The sequence below is a fragment of the Gracilinanus agilis genome, chromosome 2, assembly GCF_016433145.1.
Source record: "Gracilinanus agilis isolate LMUSP501 chromosome 2, AgileGrace, whole genome shotgun sequence".
NCBI lineage: Eukaryota > Metazoa > Chordata > Mammalia > Didelphimorphia > Didelphidae > Gracilinanus > Gracilinanus agilis.
Genome location: NC_058131.1, coordinates 633,039,518 through 633,053,006, shown reverse-complemented (window position 1 = coordinate 633,053,006; position 13,489 = coordinate 633,039,518). Strand labels below are relative to the sequence as shown.

Genomic DNA, 13,489 nt, shown 5'->3' with positions numbered 1-13,489 from the left:
GAATGAATTATACATGTATTGTTAAAACAGACCTCTTTCTCAATCCAAATCATGTCTGTTTTGTGGAGTTAACCTTGAAGGCAGTTTTTAAAAGAACTATTTTATCTCAATAAAATCCAAACATTAAAAAAAAAATCTACAAATAAAAACAAAGCAAAACAGGTAAGCCTAAAGATGTAGGGTTAAAAATCATCTAAAAAATGTATTATTAGAAATGGGGAATGGCCAGTCATAAAATGAAGCAAGGAGTAATAGATGGACTGTCCAAAATGCTTAAGTTCTAAGTGTAAATTCTCTATTATGCACTATCTAGATCCTCTCTATAAAATGTATGGGAAGAAGGAGACAAAAGGGACAATATCCCACAGGAAGAATAAAAGATGAAATACATCTGTGAAGTGAATAACCAGAATAAGAACACATCCAATGAAGTATCAAAGCAGGGTTACATTAAAATTCTTTCCAAATACTAGTTGTACTTTTGAGTAAAAGAAAAACATGATTTGGATAAACATATTAACTTATTTATTAAAACCTTATTGAGTAAGACACATTGTGATGCAAAAAGTTAGAAAGACAAAAATGAAACCCTTAAGAAGCTTAGAATCTAGAAACAGATTAAACTATAAAAAAAAAATCTCATGAAAAAATGTGGCAATTAATTCAGGAAAGAGAATATCTGACTATGAAAATCAAGGGAAAAAAGCATATTTGAGGTAAAGATCAAAGAATGGGTGGGATTTCAATAGGTGTAGATGTGGAGAATATTTTAGGCACAGGCAATGATGTTAGTAAAGACATAAAGCACAAAATATGTTCAAGAAATAGGTGGTCCTGTTTGGCTAAGGTAAAAGGAACATACAGAGAAAGACAGATTGAAATTACCTGGTGGGAAAGCATGAATGCCAAACTAATTAGGTTTATTGTGTAGATCAGTGATGGGCAAACTATAGCCTGAGAGCCAGATCCAGGCCCCTGAAATGTTCTATAGGCTTAGCGACATTATCCCTAATCTGATGAATACAATGAAACTTCAAAAGAGTTGCCTTAGAAACAGACTGACAGATGAGCATTTCCTTTCCTTTGGCCTCTTTAAAAAGTTTGCCAATCACTGGTGTAGACAATAGGAAGTCATTTCAGGCTTATTAAAGGGGAAGGAAGGAAAGGCAGAATGGAATAAGTAATACTTTAAAAAGACATCTGACAATAGCACTGGAGGAAAGACTGAAAATAGGGATATCAGTCAAGAAGCAATTGACTGGTGGCAGCTAGGTGGCCTAGAGAAAGTCCTAGGTTCAAATCATGGCTTCAGACATCCTACCTGTATGACTGAGCAAGCCACTCAATCCTCACTGCGTAGCCCTCATCTCTCTTCAACCTTAGAACCAACATACAGTAAGGGTTAAAAAAAAAAAAAGCAGCAGCTATAGACTAAAATAAGAGATATAGTAGAGAAAAGAGTTGGTGGTCGAAGGGAGAGCTGGATAAAAAGATTTCCCTAGATTCTGGTGACTGATATGGGGGCTGGGGGTGAGAAATGAAGACTTGGATTAGTCTAAGGTTTTGAAGAGAAGTATAGTTTTGGAAAATTGTGGAACCTTTAATAGAAATGGGGATACTTAGAAGGAGAAATTAGTTTGGGGAATATAGAAAAGTTCTACATTTTTTATAACTAGAGATGACACTGAAACGTGTAAGTGGAGATGTCTAGCAGTCATTCTGAAACTCAGGACTATTGTTCAGGAAAAAGCTTAAAAATGGAAGCAAAGATTTAAGAATAAATTGCATAAATTTGGAACTATGCTCAAAGGGCTATAAAAGAATGCCTGTCCTTTGATCCAGCCATACCATTGTTGGGTTTGTACCCCAAAGAGATCATAGACTTGTTTAAAAATATTTATAGCCGCGCTTTTTGTGGTGGCAAAAACTGGAAAAGGAGGGTATGTCCTTCAATTGGGGAAAGGCTGAACAAATTGTGGTATATGTTGGTGATGGAATACTATTGCGCTCAAAGGAATAATAAACTGGAGGAGTTCCAGGTGAACTGGAGACTCCAGGAATTGATGCAGAGCGAAAGGAGCAGAGCCAGAAGAACATTGTACACAGAGACTGATATACTGTGGTAAAATCGAATGTAATGGACTTCTGTACCAGCAGCAATGCAATGACCCAGGACAATTCTGAGGGATTTATGGAAAAGATGCTACCCACATTCAGAGGAAGAACTACAGGAGTGGAAACAGAAGAACAACAGCTGCTTGAACACATGTTGAGGCGGACATGATTGGGGATGTAGACTCGAAACTACCACACAAATGCAACTATCAATGACACATGTTAAAACCAGTGGAAATACACATCTGCCATGGGGACAACGGGGAAGTCGGGGAGGGGGGGTGAAGGGGAAAGTAAGAGCATGAATTATGTAACCATGTTAACTTTTAAAAAAAAAATAAATATTAATATTAATAAATATTTAAAAAAAAGAATAAATTGCATAAAGTTGATTAAATTGCTAAGAGAAAGGAGGAATAAATGTAGAGAAGAGGGCTAAGGGTAGAACCTTGGAGATGCTCACATTTAGCAAGTGCAAAAAACTAGCAAAAGAAACACAGAAAAAGAGAAAGAGAATCCAGATTGTGTAGTATCCTGGAAAATGATGGCATAAATTTCAAGGGTCAATGTCTAAAATTGAAGAGAAATAGAAGGATGTAGAACAAAAGAATTAATAAAAGGCATTTGTAGTTGATGATAGTAGTATCTGGTAATTAGTTATTAAAGGTGAGCAGGACCAGTGACTTCATTAACTAAAGAACTATAATGCAGTAGCTAAATCCTAGGGAGTAACCTGAGGCACACAAGAATTCAGGAAAATATGAACCAGGATTTGAATCCAGTTCTTCTCAACTCAACTCAATTGTATACACTATGATATATTATCTATCTATAACCAATGGAATTAAAGAACTCTGGATTGAGAGTTGGGAAATACAGATCCTAATTTTGAAATTTTCATTGAACTCACTTAACCTCTTTGAAGTGCAGCTATTTATCTGTCAAATGAAAGAGTTGAGTTAGATGATCTCTAAAGGTCTCTTCCAGTTTTTTCCCTCCATAAACCCTTTCCTTCTGTCTCACTGTCAATTCTAAGACAGAAGAGCAGTAAGGACTAGGCAATCAAGGTTAAGTGATTTACCCAGTCACAAAGCTATGCCCTTCCTCCTCCTTCCAGTTTTAATTTTGGATGATCCAATGAACCTATTCTAGGTGTATCAATTTAGGAGTGGCATGTTGCTATTCAGTTAGGTCACCAATAAGGGGTAGAACTAGACAGCCTCTTCAAAAGTCTGAACTTAGCTATGTGACCCTGGGCAAGACACTTAATATCAAATGCTTAGCCCATATCACTCTTCTTCCTTGGAACACAGTATTGATTCTAAGACAGAGAGTTTTTGAAACAAAAAATAAAAGACAAAACTTAGATCCTTGGCTTCTCTGTATGTATACAAATAACATGGGTGCTAAATGATGCAAGCACTAATACTTAAGTTTTGGCATTTTATATAAAATCAATGAGATTTAGCCCATGAAGGTTATCGCTGAGTGTTTCTGAAGAAATTTCTAAAGACTCCATCATATACCACCCCCCCCAAAAAACCCTTCCTGTAACTTAAGAAGGTGATTATTTTTAAAAGGTACTACTAAAAACAAATTCTGATAACTATTGGATAAATGCTGGCCAAATGTATACTACTTAAAAAAAATTACCTTCAAAGCTGCTGTTCCAGCATACTGTCTGCTTATGGAATCACCATTATTTGCCCACATTATTTGGTAGATTCGATTGCATTTCACTGGCAAAGGTTGCTCAGGGGGCATCACACCTAATTTCTTTAGCTAAAGTTCAAAAAAGTAATTAATTAGTTGTTGAACATCCTAAAGCCAGAATATAGAAAACCTGAAAATGCATATAAAATTAAATACTTTTAAAGAAAAGAATCTGTTGTCTTTTTAATATTACAAGAAAACTGGCATGTCAAAAGATGTATAAACAAAACACTTGGAATATTTTTGTATAATTTTTGACACAAAGGTCCACAAATTAATATTTCACTTCAAATTTAAATATTAAAAACATAATATCAATGTGAAATGAAAAACAAATTGACTGACACTTTTATAAACAGCCAGCAAGTTTCAAAATGTCAAGATCTGTATCTGTGAAAATAAAAACTAAGTCACTGAATGTGCTAAATATGTCCTTCCTCTATAGAGATTTAATAATTTTTAATACATTAGAATTAAATTATAATTCAATTCATAGACTTTGGAAGGAATATTTGGACTGACTTATTTAGTTCAAAGTCTCTGTCCTTACAGGTCAAGAAAACTGACGGTCAAAGTCTTTAAATTATATCTAATAACTAATCAGTAACCAAGTAAGCATTTGAACTAAGGTCTTCTGACTTTAAGACTTGTGTTTTTTCTAATGCAATTTAATTAAGGAAAAAAATGTAAAACTAAATTTAAAGATACCTGCTGTTCCATGACCACTCTTGCAATGGCAGCTTGTACTACATTTGTACGATCCAAGCAGTCCATGCAATTAACTCGAAAAATCCCTTCCTGTTTACATATTACCCCGGCTTGATCAACCCTACAAAAAAATTAGATGAAATTACTTTAGTAATACTAGTGTAATTTTCTGCAAATTTGCCACTTTGTAGCATTTTAAATAAGTAGATATGGTTCTTATTGATCAAGTTGACTAAATTTTAGGCTAACCTAAGTTTTGTCTGATGACTATCCAAAATGCAAGTTTTAAGGGGCTCAGTGGATCGAGAGTCAGGCCTAGAGACGGGAGGTCCTAGGTTCAAATCCGGCCTCAGACACTTCCCAGCTGTGTGACCCTGGGCAAGTCACTTGACCCCCATTGCCCACCCTTACCACTCTTCCACCTAGGAGCCAATACATAGAAGTTAAGGGTTTAAAAAAACAAAAACAAAAACAAAATGCAAGTTTTAAGATGTATATTTACACTGACCATATAAGTAGCAATTAACAATATTATGATACCTAAATTAAGCATATGAATTATTGAAAGTTTATATAACTTAAAGAAATCTGATTGGTCACTAGATTTTACTCTATTTCAAGTTTGGATAGAAGTTCAGTGGTCATCTCATTTCTCCTCACTGACTTCATTATTTCAAGACCATAGCAAGAACTTTTTTTTCTCAACAACTGTTTTATAATTGACATTGCCTTTAGGCTGCCCAATCTAAATCTCCTTTGACATAAGTCAATTTATTCCTATTGTCCTGTCGATATTAATTTATTCCAATGCTATTTATGGAGCACCTACCATCTATAAGCTATTAGGTTAGATATTTCTCATAAAGCTTGTCAGCAGTAAACGTATATCATTGTCCGTTATCCTTTATTAATATGGTATCTTTAACATGTCAGTTTTGCCTCTCCATTTGATTTAAAGAAAATATGGATTAAAAAGCAATACTAAAAAGTATTGGTTAGTATTTAGCAATACTAAAAAGTTAATCTAGTTTCATTAAATAATGTTCCCTAAATAGATGTGGATAGAAAAAGAGCAGTGAGATTCAAATGGCCTAAGCATGTGATGGCAAACCTATGGCATGTGTGGCAAAAAGGGAATGCAGAGCCTTCCCTGTGGGGATGCCTGCAGTTGCTCACCATTCCCAACAGCCAATGGGAACACTTTTTCCCTTTTCCTGTATGAGGAAAAGGGGGGTGGGGGTGGGGAAGGTCCTTGGGGGTGTGATGGAAGGAAATAGCACTTGGTCTGGGGGTGGGGTACAGGGCCTGGCACTCCATCTCTAAAAGGTTCACCATCACTGGCAAGCCATTTTTAAAATTCAACAAATTTCAAAGAAGATTAGAATGGGATGACCAAATAAATTCCTCCTCAACAAGTGACACTTGCCTCCAGTGCAAAATGGCACAAATATTAGGATCTTTCAAAGCAAATGTTACCTTTTAAAATAATACATACCAACACCACTTCATGTCCAGAATAATGTCATGAATGGCGTCTGTTAAGGTCTGGACATTCTCAAATTTCATGCCTCGGCTAAAAAACATTGAAAAATGGTATATTTAAAACTCTATCCAACATTTTTATTTAGTAAATTTTTTAAATATAAAATTATGATTATGAAATATTTAAACTATAATACATAGGTACTAGAAAAAATATTTGAGCCAATATGTATGGTTTCTTGAAGTACAGACTCTAAAAAAGCCCCATGAAATACAACATTAAAACAGGTTGGGTCGGGGGCAGATGGGTAGCTCAGTGGAGTGAGAGCCAGGCCTAGAGACAGGAGGTCCTAGGTTCAAAGCCAGCCTCAGCCACTTCCCAGCTGTGTGACCCTGGGCAAGTCACTTGACCCCCATTGCCCACCCTTACCAATCTTCCACCTATGAGACAATACACCGAAGTACAAGGGTTTAGAAAAAAAAAAAAACAGGTTGGGTAATTTATTCTGTATTGACTGCTTTAGAACAGGACTTTAATATATATGTATAAATCTGAGGTTGAATTTAGAACTAATAAGTATCCTGGTCTTGCACAGTTTTTTCAAACAAATGGAAGCCAGTTTTATTCTAGGTTGCAAGTGTTAGATTTAAGAATAGGAAGTCCAGGGGCAGTTGGGCAACACAAATATATACAGACTCCAGGCCTGGAATCAGAAGAACCTGGGTTCAAATTTGGTCACAAATCTTGACACTTCCTATGTGACTCTGGGAAAGTCACTTAACCTTGATTGCTGAGGGGGAAAAAAAAAAAAAGGAAGCCCAGGATGACTTTGTACAGAAAGGAATTAAATGGAACTTTTGCCAAAAGTATAAGAGATAGGATAGAAAGAGAAAACTCTAGGAAAGATATAACATACTATAGGAGTAAAAATGAACAAATACTCCTAGTGTTTTAAAATATATATAATTTAATAATAAACAAAAAGAGGAGGAAAAGAAAAGGAAAAGAATTCTTTCAGTAAAGTGAAAGCAAAGAGAACCAAAAACTCACACCTGTAGCACTTTACCAAAGCAAAGCTAAGCTCCCAAAAAAGAGCCCCGCAGCATAGGTCTCAGCCAAATTTATCTCCCAAGATCCTGTACATCAAATGAGGACTTAACTTAAAAGGATGCTGGGAATGTAGCTCAGTTGGCAAATTTTCCACCAGCATATTACACATACTTCTCCAAACTATTTTAAGGGGGGAAAAATGCAAATATGGAATAAAAAGAATGAATTTTTTTAAATTAACCAAAATTATATTTATGTGGATATCAGATCCCAAAAATAATTTGTACTTACTTTCTAAGGCTAATAAGAACCATGACTTCCCATTAAACAGAAGTATTTCATATTGAAACAATGTTAGAAGTTAGTTAATCCAACTATTTATTTTACAAATAAGATCACTTGAAGTCAGTAAAACTAGCTTATATCATGGCCATTTACATTTCAGTGGATCAAAGACCATTTCACAGAAGGCATCTTACCAATGTTCATGAAAGTCAAAAGAAACATAAGTGAGATTTGCATTGTTGAAAAGCAACACCTGCTTGAGGTATGCATCTCCAATAATCTTTTCTCTTCCTGCTTGATCTACCAAATTAATTATAACCTGTTAAAGAAAGGAAAGGGGAAGGCAAAGCAAAAGTCAAATTTCACTAAATCTTTGAAACGAGGTGATCTCTGGCTGAATCATATTCACTTTTTTCATGGAACATATTACAAGAATTATTTTGCCCAGTTATAAATTGTTTAATTATTGCTACTAACAAGTTTTTCCTATGTAGTTAAAAAACCCAGATTATTTTATTATGCATATTAAAAGAATGTGTGTGTGTGTGTGTGTGTGTGTACACATATATAAAAATCCCTTAGTTTAAAAGCTGTTTGTTTGGATGATGGATATTTTCCTAAAAATATTACAAATATACACTGAGAGAATCCTGTAAAATAGAACATTTCTAAACACGGAGAAGCAAAAACAAAAACAAAAAAAGTGATAACTATATTTCAAAGCCAACCTGTTTTTTGTAAATTTTCAATTGCTCTTCAAAATGTGCTGAGAAATATGCAACTGTTTCCTTTTCATCTACAAAAAAAAGAGAAATACAAAAAAATTTTTCTCACTGTGTATGTCTAAAACAAATGTAATGAGAGCATGTGTGTATATGTCTATTAGGTAGATGTATATACATATGGTTATATATTTTTCCATCTTTAACTATCTACCTTCAGCTATCAGTCAACAAACATTTATTAAACATTTATGTCACTGTAAAAGGAGCTAGACATACAAATTCAAGAAAAAAGATAGTCCTGACTTCAAGGAGTTTACATTCTACCAGAGTAAGAAGACAACACAAAGATAGGAAGTGAAAGGTAGGTGTTGTGTGGTACTGGAAATGCATGGTGGCAAAGTTCGGAGTCAGAAGCAGAGCTGACAAGAATAAAGGATGGCCAGTTTGGGCCCTTTCCCAAAATGAAGGCCTTGGGAGGAACTCATCTGTGGGAGAAGGGGCTTCAGCAATAGGCAGGCATTCCTGGGTAATAAGGCCACAGGCACTATGGGAATTTAGAGTTAGAAGGAACCCCAATAATAATGACAAAGAGTGAATGAGTCAATAGACATTTATCAAGTATCTACTGTATGGCAGACACTGTACATACACAGAGAAGCCAAGAGGCCCTGCTCTACAGGAGCTCACAGTCTAATAGAGGAGACAACAAACAGATATATACAACTAAGCTATGCATAAGATCAAGAGGAAATATTAACTGAGGAAAGGTATTAGAATTGAGGTGGTTGAGAAAAGCTTCCTATAGAAGGGGGAGGGGGGAATCTTTGGTGGGAACTGAAGGAAATCCAGAAAGTCAGGAGATGAAGATGAGGAGGGCAAGCATTCTAGGCACTGAGGACAGTCAGAGAAAATGCTGGGAGATGAAGTGTCTTGTTAGCAGAAAAGCAGGGTAGTTAGTGTTACTAGAGAGAAAACTATGGGAGAAGGAATAAGAAGACTAGAAAGACAGCTAGGAATACACTAGGTTATGAAAGGCTTTAAACACCAAAAAGATTTTTGTATTTGACCCTGGAGATGATAGTTACTATTTATTTAGTAGAAGAGAGACAAAGTAGAGTTATGATTTGGGAAAATTATTTTAACAGATATCTGACTGAAGGATAGACTGAAGTGGTGATTAGAGACAGGCAGATCCAGCAGCAGGCTACTGAAATCATCCAGGCATGAGGGGACGAGGGTCTATGGCAGAGTGGTGGCAGTGTCAGAAGAGAGAAGGGGGCATATGTGAGAGGTGTTGGCAACAGACTGGATATGGAAGATGAAAGACCATGAAATGAGGATATATCCAAATTGTAAGCCTGGGAGACTAGGATAGTGGTGCCATTGGCAGTAATAAAGGAAATTTGGAAAGAGTCAAGTACATGTCACTTTGAAGGCATCTCTTGGAACAACTGCCTTAGGTCAGGAAGTTATTTAGAGATGTGAAACTGAAGGTCAATAGAGATGTTTTGCTGGAAAAGTAAAATTTTTAAAAATCCTTACCTCTTATCTTAGAATTGATACCAAGTATGAGTTATAAAGCAGAAGAGCAGTAAGGTCTATAATAATTAAAATTGAGTGGCCAATTGTAATAGTTAAAAATTTGGTTTGAGGGGGCAGCTGGGTGGCTCAGTGGAGTGAGAGCCAGGTCCAGAGATGGGAGGTCCTGGGTTCAAATCTGATCTCAGACACTCCCTAGCTGTGTGACCCTGGGCAAGTCATTTGACCCCCCATTGCCTAGCCCTTACCACTCTTCTGCCTTCCAAGACAGAAGGTAAGGGTTTAAAAAAAAATTTTTTTTGGCTTGAAAAAAATAATAAAGAATTGGTTAAAAAAAGAGTTTGTGGTCGCCATATATAAAATTAACTTCTTAAGTCAAAATGTTGTTAGTAGCTCTTAATTATTTCATTTAATAAAAATATAAAAGGAGGGAAATGTATGAGGGTAGTAGAAAATATTTCCTAGCCTACTACCCTAGGAAGAAATTTAGCTCACTCCCTGACAAAGTTCCAATCTCCACATGGAAGTCCAGTAGCCTCTTCAACAAGGGTCTCACCAGCATAAGCCTCTTCCTTCAGCTTGGGACACAACACCAAATCAATGCAGCACAGAACACTTCTTCAGCCTGACTCGCCAATGCCCAAAGTGTCTTTATGAAGCACCTTGGCCTTCAGCTGAATTCCTCCTAAAATGCCTCACCCAGGAGGCCTTGGGCTAGCTTTTTATAAGCAGTTTCTCCACATCATTTCCTGCCTCTCTACCACTTCACAGGAAACAATCACAGCTTCCCAATTTGCCTGGCACTGTCCAGGGGGCAGTGTTTGGTCTTTGGGGGTGTGAACTTCCTTAATGCCTCCAATAAGTCCTAGTTATCTATCTTTGTCTTTCTTTTCATGACCATTTCAGTCATAAGCAGCTACTCTTCTTAATTCCTCGAGATCCATATTAGCCTAATTTGGGCAATTAGTCTTAAAATAGTCTTTGACTACCATACAACAGTTCTTTACAAACTGTCTTCTTATTTGCCTGACATTCCTTTCTCTGGAAAGATTCAGGTCAATATATCTACCTCCCAGCTCAATAAGCCTATCCATAAACTGGGAGGGAAGTTGATCATGTTTTTGTTTAAGATTGTCACATTCTTTGCTTGGTGCATTCTTGGGCTTATTCTTGGCAGTATGTGTGCTGACTGTTCTCGGCAGTTTTTCAGCATCTTTGGCTCTTCAGATTTTGGCTTCCTGATTTGGACTTTGGATTCTGGTGAGATTCCCATTCAGATTTGTATTCTCAGTCTGGAGGCACTAGGATTAGGACTTATGGTAATTTTAGCTAGGTGATATTTTCTATCTCCTTCCCATATTTCCCACTTTAATATCTCTACCTTGCTATAAATAAAGCCACTAACAGTCTACTGACTCGTAATTTAACTTTAACTTTTATAAATGGTGACCACAACAATTTTTTATAATTTTTGTCAAACCAATTTAATTATTACAGGTCTAGGCAATTAGAATTAAGTGACTTGGCCAGGATCACATGAGCCTCATCGGTAAAATGTGTAGGAATATAAGAGAAGAGTGCCTAGGACTAAGACATGAGGAATAGCCTATGGAAGATGGGATGATTTGGATGAGGATGTAGTAAAGGATATGGAAAAGTGTAGTCAGATTGAAAGAAGTGAGAAACTATTCACAAAGTGGGGGAAAAAGCAAGTAAATGAATTAAAATTGTCCAGGCCAGAATGTACAATCAGAGAAAATTCATAAAGAGACAGACCATATATATCATGAACAGAAAATGAAGACACTAAACTTAGCCCAGAAATAAAATGGACAGGAGAGCTGGCTGGATTACATTTGGAAACAACCCTAAACTTCTCCTTGAAACAAAACTCCTATTTTTTTTTACATTAAATCTTGGTGATCCATGGCTGTGAATAATGAAATACCATGATTATGAGGAAAAATTATAAATAACCCAAAAGGCAATGTATGGTAGGTACAGATAGGTACAGAATAATAACAATGGCAACTGGCACATAAGAAACTGTACTGAGTGTGTGCTAGGAGAGATATGACTAGAAAAGGGAATGAGCCAGTCTCAAGAAGAACAAAAGACAACAAAATGGTATGAGTATTTTGTTGGTATCCTCAGAATATTAAACTATCCCAATGAAAGCTCTGGCATATGGAACAGACTCCATGGAGGACTTAAGGGAGGAAATGAACAAAAGTTACAACAGTTTAAAAGCCACAGATGGTAATTTGTACCAATGCAAGGAGTACCATATCTCAGATCCACTAACATAATAAAAAGTTAATAGGAAAAAAAACTTAAAAATTTTCTGCATGCACTAGCAATTCTATTATGAAACAAATGAAAAACTAACATGTAGCGAATATTACTATATTCTGATGTTTGCGTTGAAATATTTTGTCTTTGTTCAGCCTTAAATATAACCTACATTGGTAGGTGTTAACATTTTAAGATATTTCCTCATGATGTAAATACTGTTTATATTTACCTTTTATACGCTCCAGTATCCAATTAATTCACCCTTCAAATTAAACAGTAACTTAAGGTCATCACAATCTCTTCATCTTGTATATGCTTTAATAAATTATTAATTTAATGGTTTTAACATTCAAAATATGTCATTATCCTTTTGACATAGAATACCTCATAACATCTACCTACAAAATGTGAAATAATGCAATAAAATTCTCTTGTACAATTTGTTAAGTTGGAAGATCAAATACAAAATTCTTAACTTTTTTTTTAAACACACTTTCTAATATCATTGGCCACATAGATGATGGACTTGGAGTCAGGAAGACTCATCTTCCAGAGTTCAAATCACATTTACTAGCTGTATGACCCTGGGTAAGTTATTTAACACTGTTTGCCTCACTTATCTCATCTGTAAAATTAGATGGAGAAGAAAATGGCAAATGACTATAATACCTCTGCCAAGAAAACCCTGAATGTGGTCAAAAAGAGACAGACATGACTATGAAAATCCTCAGCCTTGGGCTCAAAATATAAGCTCTATAAGATAGCTTAAAATGACCAAACAACAACAACAAATATCACTGACAGACCATTAAAGTTATTGGCTCACATACTTTTGTCTAGCCGTGGTCGTGGATTGTATCGATACCCAACCTGGCTCCAAAAAACAGGAACAGAACCTCGTGTCTGAATAAATGACAATGTGTGATTATGAACATGAATTAACTGCTCAGTCTCTACATAATTTGCAACATTTCCATTTTTATCAACTCCTCTTCGTTTGTATCGCATTCCTACGAGATGACAAAATTAAAAAAAAATTAGTATTCTAAATCATTTATTAAATTTAAGTTACTCACAAGCATTCCTCTACTCCAGGGGTTCTTGGTCTTTTTTTGTGTCATAGATTCCTGTTAATCTGGGGAAGCGATTGGACCCCTTCTCAGAATCATGTTTTTAAATATTAACCTATATTAGAGGTTGGTCAAAATAAACTCTATTCAACTTCTTGGAAATGCTGAAAATAAATCACAAGCCCATAGATCTCCAGTTAAGAACTCATACTCTGACCAACTCCCTCTCCTTGTAATTTCGATGACACTTTAGAAATCACCACAGAGCTCTTTTTCTTTCTTTTTTTATTTTTAAAAACCCTTACCACCTTCTGTCTTAGAATCAATACTGTGTATAGGTTCCAAGGTAAAGAGGGATGAGGGCATGGCAATAGGGATTAAGTGACTTGCCCAGGGTCACACAGCTAGGAAGTGTCTGAGGCCAAATCTGAACCCAGGACCTCCTGTCTCTAAGCCTGACTCTCAATCCACTGAGCTACCCAGCTGCCACCCCCCCCCCCCCCCCC

At 36.0% G+C, this 13,489-nt stretch overlaps 1 protein-coding gene across 1 annotated transcript in view; it reads right to left on the bottom strand.

The window, feature by feature from the left end:
- Positions 1-13,489, bottom strand: part of INPP5F (inositol polyphosphate-5-phosphatase F) — a 105,970-nt gene that overhangs the window by 16,471 nt on the left and 76,010 nt on the right. The window contains exons 8-13 of the mRNA XM_044665631.1: positions 12,744-12,923; positions 8,083-8,150; positions 7,549-7,673; positions 6,032-6,109; positions 4,537-4,657; positions 3,769-3,897 (exon numbers count right to left, since the gene is read on the bottom strand). Coding sequence (XP_044521566.1) covers positions 3,769-3,897; positions 4,537-4,657; positions 6,032-6,109; positions 7,549-7,673; positions 8,083-8,150; positions 12,744-12,923 — 701 coding nt within the window. The remainder of the gene's footprint in view (positions 1-3,768; positions 3,898-4,536; positions 4,658-6,031; positions 6,110-7,548; positions 7,674-8,082; positions 8,151-12,743; positions 12,924-13,489) is intronic.